This window comes from Python bivittatus, unplaced genomic scaffold (genome assembly GCF_059951505.1).
Source record: "Python bivittatus isolate LINGU-HERP-01145 unplaced genomic scaffold, Pbiv_v1 ctg000700_np1212, whole genome shotgun sequence".
NCBI lineage: Eukaryota > Metazoa > Chordata > Lepidosauria > Squamata > Pythonidae > Python > Python bivittatus.
This window is the reverse complement of record NW_028277098.1, coordinates 38,154,606-38,171,307: the sequence shown is the minus strand read 5'-3', so window position 1 is coordinate 38,171,307 and position 16,702 is coordinate 38,154,606. Positions and strand designations below refer to the sequence as shown.

The 16,702-nt window shown below is 39.2% G+C and overlaps 2 protein-coding genes across 2 annotated transcripts in view; both read left to right on the top strand.

Annotated features, from left to right (window-relative positions):
* AK4 (adenylate kinase 4) overlaps positions 1-1,481 on the top strand; it is a 44,873-nt gene extending 43,392 nt beyond the window's left edge. The window contains exon 7 of the transcript XR_015798376.1: positions 1,345-1,481. The gene's annotated coding sequence lies outside the window, so the exon portion shown is untranslated. The remainder of the gene's footprint in view (positions 1-1,344) is intronic.
* A 12,041-nt stretch (positions 1,482-13,522) lies between these two features.
* Positions 13,523-16,702, top strand: part of DNAJC6 (DnaJ heat shock protein family (Hsp40) member C6) — a 42,598-nt gene continuing 39,418 nt past the window's right edge. Inside the window, exon 1 of the mRNA XM_025167775.2 lies at positions 13,523-13,754. Coding sequence (XP_025023543.1) covers positions 13,523-13,754 — 232 coding nt within the window. The remainder of the gene's footprint in view (positions 13,755-16,702) is intronic.

The following is a 16,702-nucleotide window of genomic DNA, read 5'->3' as shown; positions in this document are numbered from 1 at the left end:
AAAGCTGGGTTAAAATTATAGGGATACAATATGCGGAAGTTTTCATGAATCATATTTTAAATGTCTTCATGCAGCACTGAATATTAGATGTTGTTCTCATTAAGAGGCCCCACAAAATTACAAAACGTGCATGACACAACTAAAAGGCCAAGAGGTCAAGGAGGGCAAAAGCAGAAGAAGTAGGATAAACAATCTAGCTGGGAGAATGACAGCCAAGGCAATGTTGGTGCCCATCTGCCAACTGGGGATGTTCCGTGACATCACTTTTGCTAAAAATTTTCCTCCAGAAGGATGTCCTAACCTTTGCATGACTGTCTGAAAGTCTGAGGCGTAGTGAATATCACCATTTCTCTCTGGAATAAAATAGGAAGAAACTGTGTTTAACTTGGGAAATTCTTTTAATGCTGGCTTTCTAGTCACAGAAAGAAACCAGCAGAGCTCTCAGTACCAGACTCATTTCTCTACTAGTCTCCCAGTACATGAATGACAAGGGGAATATTCATCCATCCATCCATCCATCCATCCATCCATCCATGTATCCTTTTCAAGAGGTGAAAGGATCCCAAATTAACCTTAGGAACTTTCGATGATCTTGTAGAGTTGACTTCACCTCTGCAGCACTTCATAGAACACTAGAAGAAATACCTGCAATTAAAAAAAAAATAGAGCTGAATGGATTTTATTTCCCCACAGTGAAAAAAAGGGTTTCCTTTTGTAATATTTATCAGGCAATGCTGCATTGAGGAGGGTACCCAAATAATAAGGAAGAAAATACTCTGTAGAAATAGTTGTACGCTCGTCTTGTCATAGGCAAAAATAATGGGAATTAAAACCAATGCAACACTTTAGATGCTAGAAAATCCTGTACTTCTTTACTGATAAGTAAGATGCATAGCAAGCATAACTTTATTCTCTGTTAGGTTAGACTTTCATATGGTTGCTAAAGAGGCTAGTTATTTCTTACCAGGAGGTCTAGGTATTTTAATATGTTTTGGAATAGTTTCAGGAGGGACTTACTGAAACTAGAAAGCATCATGACTTCTAAAGCACAGAGATTCTAGCTTTCAAAGTACAACTCAGCATAAGATGAGAATTTGATATATTTTGCCACAGCAAAGAACCTTAGGGCTCCTTTTCTTTCATCTGACGTTCTTGTTGAAATTAATTAAAAGAGCCAATTATCATTTTCCTTTTAAATGAACAAGTGAGATAGCATCTATTGAAATGAATTGAGAAAAACCTTTTGACTCCAGATCCTGCTCCATGCCAGATTTTATTAAATATGTTATGTCTTCTTGCATCCCATCCTTCCTCTGATTCTCTATAATACAAACTGTAACCCAGGACTGTGCATCGTTCCCTACAAATTATCATCACATCACTATCCTGGATGGAGCAACGCGGCCTTCGTAACCTATGACTGGCTGTGAATGACAAATCAAAAGTCAGCATTTTAGAAATCAGCTGGGCTTTTCTTTTTTTCCCCCTACTGAACTGCAGCAAGGAGAGAAAAGGGAGCATGAAAAAGTCAGAAAATAAAGGTAAGGAAAACCTGTAACTGGGAATGTATCCAATGTTGCAAATAAATGCCTAAATATATGTATCGGATTATAATGTTTGCTGTTTGTTCTGCAGAGCAACCTTTTTAAAAATGGCATTTTAGAATTCTGCATCTTGAAAGCAAAAGAAGTCTTGTTTAGAAATAAATGCAGTTATATAATATCGTGGAGAAAAGACTGCATGATATCTTACCCAAAATCTCCAGATTTGCTATTTGATACACATATTAGTACCATTTAGTACCCATTATTACATAACTATGAAAAAAATTATTTATTCTATGTTGCTAAAGCTTTCTTCAATCTTTGAGTGTGTGTGTACTTTAATGCTACTATATTATATTAATATCAGCCAAGACTAACTGGATGGCTTGAAGTTTAAATAGTAACAGCAGCATCTGATCTGCAGTAGATACTTCTCTTCCCTTTAAAAGAGAAGACAAATATTAAAAACGTTAAGTTTTTTTTTAAATGCATCTATCTGAATCACCTTTATAATTGAATCAGTGTGATAGTCTGAGATCAAGCATCACCTTCTCTTTACCAAGCGTATCTTTAATTCCCAATCGCAGATAATTTCAGGATGCAACCTACATTAATCCAGCTCTGAAATCCACAGCTGCTCAAAAAAAGTGAGGAAAGGCTGTTTAACAGGATGCTGGGATGCGAGATAACCGTTCTAATGCCAGATGGCTGTTCCAAAATCTGGTTAGGAAGAGCTTGGCCTTTGCTGTAAGGCTTTCTATTTACAAAATTTAAATATTCCTCTAGCAAACAAAGAAGTGAACCTTATCGATAGAGATAGTTGAAGCCTCCATCTTCTCATGTTCCTTAAAGGGGAAGGGAGCTGTGAATCTCAACCACAGCTTCATTTTCGTGACAAAAGCTCTGTCATTCTTGTAATTTAAAGGCTACCAATAGCAGCCTGAAGACAATGCAGAGATATACTATATTTAGCCAACTGTGTGTTTCTTTCAGGCCCAAGATATGCTACACAGCTGATACAGCCAGTCTTTATAAATCTCTTTAATCTTTAAGGAGGAACTATAATATTTTGCCCTTGATGCTTGTTTATTTTCCTGCATGCCAATGGAAGTACAAGCAAATTGCTGATCCTTTCCGTGTAGAGCTTTTATCCAGCTGCAAATTAATCCTCAGAGTAAAAAGAAGGCCTATATATCATCGGCTCTGCAATTCTATCAGCTCTTTCCCCCCACCCTCTTTTTCTAAGCAGATACCCTCAGTCATTCATCATGTTCACATATGTGCACTCCACAAAAATGATTCTTAGCTTGGGATGGCAAAAAATAATTCAAATTTAAAAGTACAAGTGAGGGAACTATTTCTAGTGATATATAGAAATAGTTCTATATATCTGGGTATCTATAGGTAAGTGAAAGTGAAATGATTTTCCTGACAGATCAGCTATCCAATGTCATGCCCTCAAACGTATTGGGGCTGCATCTCCTCAGGAGTGCACCAGACTGGAGGAGGCTGCTATAGACATTGCAGAATACCTTTGCTGCCCATTTGAGCAGAATTACACTGCAATTCTTTCTATTTTGTCTCTCTCAGTGTAATAATCTCTGCACCTGGCATAATGTCACATTAATGAGGTCAGTGAAGAGGTCTGCTCAAAGGGTTAGTCCTGGCAGAACAGCCAAAAGGCAGTGCTTTTCTGGAGCTGTATCATTTTCAGTTGCCAGGGGTACATATCTGAAGGTTCCTTCCCAATTCTGAATCCTTTCTGCTTGTACAAAACCCTGGCACATCCAGGAAAAAGCTAAATGTTGACCGCTTCTCCCTTTGCTTTGCGCATATATTTGGTTTGTATGGCTCATCCTCTCTGTGTGTGCTTTTTGGACAAGGAGCCATACCCAGCATACTCACCCTCCCATCTGTAATGGTACAACTTGATGGTAAAGATAAAGGCTCAACTCCATGTAGGTTTTTTGGCAACAATAAAGATTAACAAGGATGCTTTTTCAGTTTACCAATCTAACTTATAGCCTTGGGATTCCATGTTTGCCACCCCTTCAAGAGTTAACCAGGCCTGACAATGCTTAGCTTTTCTGGATCAATCAGAGTCAGCCAGGTGCTACTACCTAGCTGGGTGCTGAATGTGTTAACCAACCCACCTCTTTTTGGGATCTCAAGGGAACCTTCGCTGCTGGAATGGCGAAATGGTTAGTATCTGTGTGGGAGGGGGTCACTCTCCCCTAGCATGGCATATGACTCATGGCTGGTTAATAGAAAAGGGGCACTTTCCTGGGAGATGAGTCATTTGCTTAAGCCATCTGGCTATATTACATAAACTTATTCCTTTTTATGGATGCCTTTGACATGATCATTTTTTTTCTTGCTGCATTTTGTTAGGGTCATAAGTGGTAATATGGTTGTGTGACTTACGTTACAGAATTATTAATTAATTAATTAATTACGGAAGTATCTGCATGTAGGGAAATTAAGTATTGAGCAAATGCACCTAGGATTGCATGATTGGTATACGAAGCTAGATTACCTAAACTTCATGTTGTACCTAGCCCCACAGTTCTTTAGGAAAGCCATTAACAGATGCTATTGACAACTTGCAATAGCAAATGACAGATACAAGCACTAATTGTAAAATCCTAGTGCTCAAAAGAACTTCAGGGTCATCTAGTCTGACCTCCTGCTCAGTGCAGGGTCTACTAAAGCGTTTCACAGGGAACATATCAGTTTTATTAACTGACAACTCTTTCCATCAGGAAATTATTTCTACTATCTAACCTAAATTTTACTCCTCCCTATGAAAACCTTTTAGATTGAAAGATACTATGTATCATATCTCCTCTTAGTTTGCTTTTCTGCAGGCTAAACATATCCTGTTTTTTAAACCATTCTTAATAGACCATGGTTTTCAGTCCCCTTGTAATATTGGTAGACTTCCTCTGAACCTATTCCAGTTTGTCAATGTCCTTTTAAAATTGCAATATTCCAAGTGTGGCCTGGCCAAGACAGAATAATGTGTGATCTGTGTACTGTGTAAAGTGTATTTCCTGTGATCTGGACTCTGTGCTCCTGTTAATACGGTTGATACATCCCAAAATAGCAACTGCCTTTTAGCAGCTGTATCACACCATTGTCTTAGGTTCAACTTGTGACTTATTAGAACACCCAAATCTTTTTCACATGTACTACTGTCAAGCCATGTCTCCCCCATCCAATATTTATTCATGTTTTCTCCTCAGATGCAAGATTTCATATATCTCCCTGATAAATGACCTATCCTTTTCAGCCCATTGTTCAAGCCTGTCTAGGTCTTCCTGAATCTTCTCTTTCTCTTCTGAAGTGTTAGCCACTCCTCCTAGTTTTGGGTCATCTGCAAATTTGATAATCACCCTCTTAACCACTTCATCCAGGTCATTAATAAAAATGACAAACAGCACAGATCACTGCACTTGATATCTCCCTCTCTTCATCTGTTTAGTCACATCTGAATCTCAGAAACAATAAGATTACTTTTTCTCCATTCTTTCTATTGTTTTACAATTAAATCCATATAACTGTTTTATCATATAATATATATCTTACATTTTACTATTTTATTAATGAGGATATCATAACAGAATGCTGAACGTTTTGCTGACATCAAGGTATTTTATGTCCACGGGGTTCCCCAGGCCCTGATGGCATCAGGTCCTGGGACATCCACCCAAGAGTTATTAAGGAGCTTAAAGCTGAGATTGTGAAACTCTTAACTAAAATTTGCAACCTGTCTCTACACTCAGCCTCTGTAGTTGAGGACTGGAAGGGGCCAGTATAACTCCAATTTTTAAGAAGGGCTCGCTGGGAGATCCAGGAAATTATAGGCCTGTCAGCTTAACATCGCTTCCAGGGAAGATAGTGGAAATTGCTATTAAAGATAAAATTACCAAATATTTGGAGACACAAGCTTACTCGTTCGGGGCAAACCCGTGCTACCCCTCTTGCTATTTGTTGCATTCCTTTCCAAGTATTCACAAATATGCTGAGGACCTTGCTCTGTATAAATGTCAGGCCTGTAATTTCTCAGGTCCTACTTCCTTTTTTTTTTTTTTTGATGATGATGATGATAATGATAGGGACATTTGCTCTCCTTGCTTTTCCTCACTTTCAGTTTTCAAAGATTGCTCTTAGTTCTGTGATTGCCTTTGCTTGTTCCTTCACTTCCCTAGGATGCACTAGTCTGGCCCTGAAGATGTGAATTGATTTAAACTAGGAATTGTTTATGATTGCACCTTCATTTATCTTCAGTACTTCACAGGGTTTTCCCATCATTTCTAGACAAGTCTCTCCTTCAGGATTTCCAGCTGACCTACCTGCTGCCTGAGTTCATTAAGATCTACTCTTCTAAATTCTGATATACAAGTCTGATTCTTCTCTTGATTCCAAGATAGCATGCCCATTCTCCCTCAAGGTTCCAGTCACTTTCACTCCTTCAACCAATCCCTCCTCACTGGTAAAAAATAGGTCCAGATAACAGACTCCCTTTTTGCTTCTTCTCCCAAATGCAGCCCTGAGCAATACTAGGCAGGAATTTGTTCGCTCTGGTGTTTGATTTCCAGCAGATGTCAGGGCAGTTGAAATCTCCCATTGTCACTATCACATGCCTTTTTGAAAGCCTATTCATCTGACACAAAAAGGCCTTACCTGTACTTTCTGTTGATCTGGCAGTCAATAATAAACTCCCATGATGTAATCACTTTTGTTTCTCTTTCCTTTCACCAACTTTCAATGGGATTTCTGTGCCTTAATTTGTGCATTTCTATGCAAGCATATACTTTCTTAACGTACAGGACAATTCCATACCACCTCCCTTTCTCTTGAGTCTGTTCCTTTTGAATAAGTTTAGTCTTCCAGGGTTATGTTCTGATCACATGTGTTATCCCAGCAAATTTTAGTGATGGCTGTGACATCTTATTTGTCTTCTTGTATTAGGATTTCGGGGTTCTCCCTCTTGGTTTCCAATGCTTTGTGTATTGGAGTAAAAACATCTGAGCTTGTTAGTGATGTCCCTTCCTGGCTTTCCTTTTGTAGTATTCTGCCATTCCCTCAGCTTCCCTCCCACCCACTTTCATGATCCTCCCTTTACTGTATCTCCTGCATTGCTGGCCCCAGGCTTTGACAGTATATTTGGCCCTGAGTTTTTGAGATCCTCCCCTTTTTACTCCTGATGAGATTGGCAAGGCACCTCCTGAGCACAGCCTTCATGAGGTGTAACCTGTCTGTTGCCAGGAGTCCTTCATATCACTAGCAAGGTCCGTAGCTGAGGAATCCAAATCCAGTTGTTCACTTTCAAGAACTCTCTTCTTGTATTGTAATCCTTACATGGAAAGATTGACAAAAACACGAACTGTATTTCCAATTCCTTCACTTTCATGCCTAAGGTTTCTTCTGGCAGTGTTGTTCATGGAGTTCTTGGAGCTCTCTGAGCTTGGTGGTTTGCTTGCAGATGTTTCATTATCTAACTAGGTAACATCATCAGTGAGACTTCACCTTTCATCAACTCAAAAGCCCCCTTTGCCCTGTCTGTTTATCATGGCTCTTGTAAAACAACACACCCTCCCCCAACTCTGTTCTCATCTGTTCAGCAGCTTTCTTCTTTTTTCATCCAGTTGATCTAACAATGGTCCATAAAGACTATGGTATAATCTCCTGGCTAACATATTTTTCCCAGCTCTTCTGCCAGCATGTCTCCATGCCATCCTTACATCTCCCAAGGGGCACCCTTGTGATTTCTGCCCAGGTTGAGTGAAGGATACTCTTATTTTCCTATCCTATGCCTATTATATTGCAATAGTTCCCTTTCTATTTTTAAATCCTGAAGTTGCAACATAGGCTTATTGGAACAATGAATGCTTCTCTGTTGCTTCTATGAATCTGTACCATTAATTCTTTCTTGCCACAAAGTTTCTGTGGAACCTACAGCAGAACTTAGGAATAAAGAAATGTCCTGTTCCTTTAACTTTGGTCATTGTAGCATCAGAGCAACTATACTGCAGTAAAGGGGGGGGGGGGAAGAGCCTCCCTTAGTGTCAAAGAAGAAAATGTGGAAATGGGGTGCAAAGGCATTCATGCATGCAAACATCTGAGAAAGCAAAGTTTAAGAACAGGAACTAGTGATCAGGGAGCAATCCCTGAAAGGCTTAGGCAGGTAGACCTGTCCACACAGAGGCTAGCCAGTGCAACTTGCCTTCCCTGCCTGGATGAGAAGGGCAAGAAGTGGGGAATGATCAATCAGGGCTTGCAGTACTCATAGTTTGGCATAAGGCCAACCCTGCCCCATTGGCAAGCCACTGCAATCTGGACTAGAATTTGTTAAGTCATCTTCAAGAATGGAATGTGGAATTGCCTTATATGTAGGAAGGACAGGAGATCTTTGATGATACATTTGAGAAGTTTTAGCTGGAACTATAGATACTGTACTAGTTCTGTTGTTTTGCCTTTTGAGTCTGTCCTGTAACAAATATTTCTTGGATACCAGTATAACTCTATTGATCTGTTTTTCACACTTCATTGAGTGCCCATTGTGCCTGGCATTGTAAGGCTTGATTTAAATTCCTTGGTTGAGAGTATCTGACAAGCTTGAACAAATGCAGCAGCATTGTAAGGCTAGGCTGCAGACAATCCATTTTGTGGTGCATTCTTGAGAGGAAACTGGAAGCATGTAAGTATATATAGCAGATAGTAGACTTCAGTATACTTGGTGTTCTTTCAACTTCTTATATTTAATTTTCTTCTAATCTCATTATTTACAATCCCCCCCCCCCACAACTAGATGGAGATGGAGATAGATATATATCTTAGTCCAGCCAATAAAAAAAAATAGGACAGGTTTCCCCAGATATAATTATCCAGATATGTCGAACTATATCTCTCATAACTTGCAGCCAGCATTTCTGGGGGCTGGTAAGGAGTTAGGAGTGAAAGAAGGCTATTTTGACTTGTGTGTATGTGTGTTGTTCTTTTTTTTTTTTTGGTAGTGGTGGTGGGTAGCAATGGGCTTCTGTGATTTGTTTGGAACTGATGCATATATGGCTTGTGTGTGCATGTAAGTTTGCATAAGTCATCTTTTTATGTAAATTTTATTTTGCCTATGTGTGAAAATTGTTATATTACTCTGCTTTGTGGATATGAATATATGGTATATCATCCTGGGCTCAGTCTTTACTCAATTTCTTGGCAAAAAACCTAATCTGATTGTCTTCTGTGAAATGGACAATAGAACAGAAAATTTAAGATTTAAGAGAAAAGGTTAAATTTTGACGTTCAGATCCCATCTCTGCCATGCATTCAGGTTTTTGGAAAGTAACTTATCTTTTAGCTTTAATGCTATACTTGGAGATGCAGTTATGTGGGATGCTGTGTCTGTTGAATGCTCATTTAGGGGCACTAAAACCCAGTCACAACTTTAACAGCCAATCAGTAGAAATTGACTGTGCAGGGTTAAGAATTGCAGTCAAAGACACAATATTTTTCAATCTTACAAATAGCATATTCCTAAGTAAAGTCCACAATGCAACTTCCTCCAAGTAAACATATGGAACAGCCTTCCTCAATCTGGCTGGAGATAATGGGAATTGCAATTCACCACATCTGGAGGCATTGTGTTGCTGAAGAATAATGCAGAAAAAGTGACAAGTATGCTTATTGGGTTTATAAGAAAAGCAAGGGAAGGGAAAATATTTCTAACTTTTAAGAGAACAGAACATTTGAAACAACTTTCCTCAGTGTATCCATAAATTACATATTCCCAGACTATGTGAAGACGAGTAATTTGCTAATGGGGTGGATAAAATGTGAAAACCCTTTAGATAATGTTTACCTAAATTTCCCAGCTCTAAATCTGTCTTGTGGCTTATGTTTTATTTTCTTATTAGACACACTTATACCATAATACATTGGGATGAACTACCACAAGCTCAGACATAAGTTGTCGTCCTCCCCTGCGTATTTTGCCCATATTCCTCTTACTGATTTGATAAGAACAAATAATTCCTTTTCCAAGCTTAGTTGACTTGGGTTTTGTGATATTGAATATTATATCAATATAGAAACCTTTAAAGGTTGGGTAAAATAATTTGGCACCAAAATCCTTTGTAAATGGCTGCTTCATGACAACTTTTTTAACCAAAATTAACTTTCCCCCATGTTTTAAAAAATGAAACAATGCCATTAGTACATCTTTATAAAGTTCTATAAAATTCAATAGTACAACAAAATGGCTCCATTTAACAATTCTTTAAGAATTCATTGATTTCCCCCCCTCTTTCTACTTGCCTCCCCTTGTATATTCTCTATCAAATTACTTGCATTCTTTTGAGTGAAGAGGAGAAACAACTGTGTGATACGTAGACTGAAATTACACTGTAGCTAATATTTCATTCTTAAATATTAGAATGAACAGATATAAAATAGGGCTGCTGTTCCTTTAATAGTTAAGAAACAGGGAATTGCAAGAGGCATAGCTTCATGATAAGCTACACCTGGTATGTGTGGTGTTTTTCTCTCTCTTTCTGTCTCAAAATTGTAAAAGGCACAGGAATCCTACTTTTTTTTTTAACTTAGCCACGCTGATAAAAAGGGAAGAAAAATATTGATTCAGCAAAACAGTGGAGATACACTGAAATTGGGTGATGGGATGTTGATAATATTAGAAAAGGATTTTAGAAAAAGATTATGGTAGTTTGAATGAAGAGTCTACTCAATAGCCAAAATGTTGGCTTCTCTCCCATAAGGTATATGTTTCATGGGTCTATTCATCACAGGATGAATGAAATATGGATTGTTTTCTTAAATAGTTCAGAATTGCATATTAAATGCTTTCTATTGTAATAGCTCTCACATGATAGGAAAGCAGCCTTTTCCAAGTTGGTGCGCTCCACATGTGGGACTAATATTTAACATGGCTAAGACTGGCATTGAAAGGAGTGGTGGCCCAACATGTATGAAAGGCATGAACTTTAGAAAGGTTAAAAGAGTATGTATGAAAGATACATATATATCTTTTTTCTACAAGGATAAGATACCCAATCCCTGAACAACTTAAAAATTCCCTTATGTTCTTATAAGAAGGACAAAAAGTCAGCTCTTTGGACCTCTGATTAAGTCCATATATCTCTGACTGTGTCACTGGGGTTGGTGACAGGATCAGAGTATTACCTGTAATAATATCATTGAAAATTGTAATGTGGTTCCTTGCCCAATATATTCAAACCATTAAAACAACCCTGATTATTTCTAGGATCTAATAACTACTGAATAGTTAAAAAGCAGATGTATTATAGTTAACCATGCCTTGAGAACCCATTTCTAGATGTGTCTTTAAAGATCATGGTATTTGTTGGTGTGAAAATCAAATAATACAAAAATGGCTCTGAAGTAAGAGTTGAGTATTGGGAGACTAAGCCTAGACTCAGATTGTTTTTTCTGACTTGGTCTGCCATCTGCATTTCAAAAAAACAGGGCTTTGAAGATATTATGCCTTGATATATAAACACTCTAATGGATTAAACACTGGATTAAAAATGCACTTGGGAGCAGCTGCTCCTAATCACCTTTCATATTATATACCCATCCTTTTTTTTTGGTCATCTTTACTTGTTTTTGTTGCTAAAAATATTAATATAAACTTGGGAAATGGTTGGATTAGAGAGTGTTAACAGTTGGAAGCTTGGAAGCATCAGTGGAGAGTCTGTTAAATGTTGGAAGCAAAATTACCAGGTTATATTATGTTAAAATGAACCTTGGATAATTGTGTTTGAAAGCTGATGACCTGATGTCTGGTATGGAGTAGAAGCAAGTCTTACCTGCAGTTGAGAATGATGTGATATAGATGGCTCTAAAATAAAAGATGTATAGACTGTAATTTTCAGGAAGCCCAATTCAGATGTTACATCTCATGAAAGTTCACTAACACCACGAAGGGATGTAGTCCAGTGTGCTAGTCCTACTCTGACTGTCCTCCAGAATGTTAGATCTGCCATAACATCCCCAACTGGAAGTCTGTACAAGTAGAAATCTGGTAGAATAGAGTTTTACATAAGATTTTAGACATGTTTATGAGAATGTAAGCTGCAGACATATCCACTGAATACTGGAATCTGGTGGTTGTGTGTTGCCATTCCTTACTTATAAATGTTAGCTTAAGTAGGGTTGGATCAAGCAAGGATAGAAAAAGCATGCAGAGTCTAAAATACCAGCCAATAGCATTTTGGGATAATGTCTCCCTCTCTCTTGGAATCTGATGCAAAAGCAGTGGATTTTGATTGTGGGTATTTAGATTGTGCCTGCCGCTATGCCTGACTTCTACATTTGTAAATAAGCTCAAATAAAAGCAAAATGAAACACCTCTGAGAGTTACCTAAAGGAAACCAATTTTAATTAAATGTAGAATCTAGAATTTCTCATTGCATCAAGGGGCGGGATTGGAGGTGGATAAGAACTATAAAATATACAAATCTATACAAATCCTAGAGATATAATTTAAAGGACTCCAACTACAATCAGTGAAACAGAAACCATTCCTTGGAAGCTTATTAATTATTGGTGTAAATAACAGCAAATACAGATGATTATATTATTGCAGTGAGCTGCACTCATAAAAACATAGTTGTTATAGTTACCCAAGCTGTCCTATCTTAGTAAAAGTTTGTATCTGCATTTCAAGTAGCATCCTATTGCAAAGACCACTAGCATGTATCATGTGGATGAAAATGCTGTAACATCTTGAATGAAATAAGTGTATCTAGTGAAGGTGGCTTTTAGAGAAGTCTTCATTAGATGCTTCATTGGATATGTTCACTGCATCTTCTACATTTTTGTCTTTTGGGAAAGACTAGCATCTGGATGGGAGAGAGTTGGCCAAATTTCCACTTTTTGTAGGATACAATGGTAGGAGAGGCTTAGGCTACAATGCATTCTTGCAAAGAACAGAGCACCAGGTGAGGTTTTCAAGGATTGATTATGTCCTATCAAGTGTTGACTCTTAGTGACCATATAGAGAGATTTTTCTCCAGGTGGATCTGCCTCCAACTTGGTCCTCAGGACTTCCAATGGTGCACTCATTGCTGCTGTACTTGAGTCCATCCAGTTTATTGCTGCTCATCCTCTTCTCTTTCCTTCCACCAGTGCCACCATTATAGATTTCTGCAGAGAGCAAAGCCTTTGAATAATGTGTCCCCAGTATAATAATTTGAGCCTGGTCATTTGTGCTTCAAGTGCGAACTCTGGGTTGATTTGTTTGATAACTCTTTTGTCTGTCTTCTTGGCTATCCCTTGTATTTTCAGGAATCTTCTTCAGCACCAAAGTTCAAAAGCATTAATACTCTTTCTATCCTGCTTCTTCAAAGTCCAGCTTATGCTTCCATAGAGCATCACAGGGAAAACTATTGCTTGCGTGATTCTGATTGTAGGGTTTTGAGTGGGGTGGGCTCTATCCACTTCCTGCATGTGCCTGCTGCCTCTCTGGGCTCTTTGAGTGCCTTAAATTGGGCTGAAGATGATCTGCCATGCTGCTGCTTTCTGGCTGCTTGGTCTTGCTTCCTCTAGGTCTCTAGAAGCAGTGGGATGGTGTAGAAGCCAAGCGGGAGAGAGAGCGCGCGGGCACGCTCGAGGCCTTCTGCATTGCTTCCGGGCATTGCTTCCTGAAAGCAATAGGCTCCCAAACTAAAGGGCCCAACTAGTGTCTGTAGCAGCAGGCAAGGTGTGCCTCACAAGGCTGCTCCAATAGCTGCCGGGCAGAGGCGGGGACAGGAGAGGAGAGGCGGGGAGGTCGCTGCCTCCACCGCCTGCACTCACACCCAGCCAGCCAGCAAGTAAGGCCCTGCTGGGGCTGCAGCCCCGCTCTGGGTGTGTGGCTGCTTCCGCCTCTCGGGGAAGGTGAGCTGTTTGCGATTCTCCCGTCTTTATGTCCACGGTGACTCTTTCTGTCTGACTCGCCCATGAGTCTCCTCGGGAGCTACCGGAAAAAGACCAACAGTGATGGCTATGAATCTTTGCAGCTGGTGGACAGCAACGGTGACTTCTGCAGCAGCCGGGAGCGATCCGGCGGCGTCGGCAGCGGCGGCAACCTCGGCAAACAAGGGGTGATCCCCGCGGTGGTAGCAGCAGCGAGGAGCCCAGCGCGACAGCATCAGCATCAGCCGCTCGACTGCAGCACCATGGACAGCTCAGGTAGCAGGTTGCCTCTGCGCGGGGACGAGAGAGCGGGGGAGATCTACTTAGGGCGAGCGCTGGAGAGGGGTGGCGGGGCTGGAACGGACCTGGCCCAGACCAGCCCGTCTTTTCTAAGGCGAGGGTACGTTGGAGGGCCTGCTGCTGCAAATTTAAAGAGCCGTTAAGAGGGGCTAATGAGGAAACCTGTCCCTCCTGTCACGCTGTTCCGTTAATTGAAGGGGGAAAGGAGGGGCGGGACGCAAAGGAACCGCGCCGATCAGTGTATTGTTCTCGGGCTGCGTGTGTGCTTGTGAATAAGTGGGTGGGTGGGTGGGTGGGAGGGAGCTGCATGGAAGATTGCTTCGGGCTATTTTGCTAGTGTGCCTTGGTGTGAGACCAAACTATTAGTAATGACCTCTTCAGGGAAACCCTGGAAAGGAGCAAATATATATTTTCAAAGGTATACTTGGTCTGTGGCCAGTAAATCTTCTGCTTAAAAGGGGTTTGTTTGATTGATATTTATTGAAAGAAAGAAAGAAAGAAAGAAAGAAAGAAAGAAAGAAAGAAAGAAAGAACGAACATCATACCAGTGAACGTCTGCTCTGGGAAATTACCTATCTGTATATAAAGCTGATGCTGCTTATACTGTCTTGAAAATGTACACTGTTAAATAAGGGTTCACTTATTTAACTATCAGGCTCGGCTCTAATAAAAAGCAAGTTTTATTTTTTGTTATCTTTAAAAGCTAACTGGCTGCCCCAATGCTGGTTTCTTCCTCTATCATAGGCTGGGTGAAGCTTAAAACCAAAGCAGCATGTTACTTTTAAAAAAAATTCCATCAAGCGACACACCTTTTTTTCCTCACTGCAAAAAAGGAAAGGTGTATCTGTCTTCATGGGAAATGCTGATAGTCAGTCCTTTAGGATGAGATGAAGATGCTGTATATTTTTTCTGTTATAAAATCTTCTAAGTAGACAGCTGGATGGTTTATAGGACTGGTAATAAGCTTTTCACTGTGATGTCTGACCTCTGATTATCCTGGACTGCTGAGGATAGTTATTGATGGATTACCTGCTATGTTCTCAAATTGGTTGATGGGCACATTTCCTTAAATGACATGGTTTCTTCAATGCCACTGAAAGCTAGCAATATATGTTAAGAAATATATTCATAGTTCAGTTTCATTTCTGATGAAGTCTTCCTTTCTCACTAAAGAACATTTTTTGATGTATAAGCATTTTCCATCAAATGATGTGCTGCTGCTCCATTAAGAGGGGAAAAAAACTTCTTGGGGAGTTGAATCCCAAAGCATCATGATCAGACTGAGAATTTGATAGTCTCTAAGTATTCAGTTATTTTGACATAGTGCCCAAGCTTGTTGAGTGGTCAGGGGTGGGATGGGGGAGACTCAGGCCTATTCCAAACTCTCAAACAGTAGGATGTGCAGTTTTTAATACTATACAGTTGAATGAATTGCTTCATAAAACCACACTTCCCCTGTATCAATTTCACACTGAGGGAGAAAGAAATAGTACCGCTTTTCAGAATTTTGGCAACCAATATAAGGTTATTTCACAAAGAGCTGAGAAAATACTAATACGTTTCAGGGGAAGGCCAAATCTCACGTTGCATGCATAGCATTTTTAAAGGATTTAGTATTAACTTTTATCTATATTGAAATAACTGTGTGATCTAATTATATTTAGTTTGCTCTTGTACAGGAAAGTGGTATCCTATCAGCTACTAATCAGGGTTTGAATGTATCTTTGCTTACTAACAATTAAACATTACCTTCTCTTTGAGGTTTTATTTCTTTCCTCTTTGTTTGCTTTGGAAGAATGGCAGTGACAAACTATACTTTGCAAACTCAGAAATTATGCAGACTTCACCAGATACAGATCTTGGATTGATCTGCTACTTTATGAAGGAATAAGATTAAAATAATGTTAAAAATCTAAATTTTACTTTGAAATATGTAGATTACTGCTAATTTTTGTGGATCAAAATGAAAATATTGATTGATCTAAAATGCAAAATGCTGTTTTGCAATTAATAGACTAAATGCCTGTATATGGACCATGATATATCTGTGCTTATTTTCATATGTATGAGGCTATTGTTACGACTCTTGTTATAAAACCTTCTGTGAAAAGGATAAAAATTAACTGGTGGCTTTTAATATTACTTCTTACTGGATCTTGTTATAACGTTGCAAAATAATTTAGCATAGTACAAGGATGGGGAATTTTTGGAACTCCAGACTTCAATTGACTTCAATTCTTATCAGATTCAGCCAATATATTCAGGTATGGAGAATTGTTGTTCAGCAACATCTGAAGGGTGACAGGTTCCTCGGGATATAGAAGATGATTACCTAAGGACTGCGATACTTTATTTCCTGGAAACAGTCTTCAAATGTTGATCCATAGTTTAAAAAAAAAAAAAAAGTTAAATAGCTTCATTTCTAAACCATTTGCAAATACTTTCTTTTTTTAAAAAAAAACCATGTAATTATGTGGAATTTTGAATACATTTCTTAAAACTAGCAAAGGGAGGTGTTCCTAGATGTTCATACCTTTGTGTAGATTCCAGTTTTAGTCATTTTGGCAATATTGGAAGACATGGTTTTATCTACTTTGGATCATTTCCTTTCCTGGAATTTCATGCCTAATGAATATCTATGAAATAAATATCAGAAAATAATGTGGAACTCTATCAGGAATCAGGAATGCTAGTTTTCACATGCCTCATCATTACATAATAATGAGTGTGTGTATGTATATGTATATGTGCCTTCAAGTCAGTGTTGAGTCCTGGCGACTGCCTGGACAAGACCCCGCAGTTTCCTTGGCAAGATTTTGGAAGTGGTTTGCCATTGCTTGCTTCCTAGGGCTGAGAGAGAGTGACCGGCCCAAGGTCACTCAGCTGGCTTTGTGCCTATGGCAAGACTAGAACTCATGGTCTCC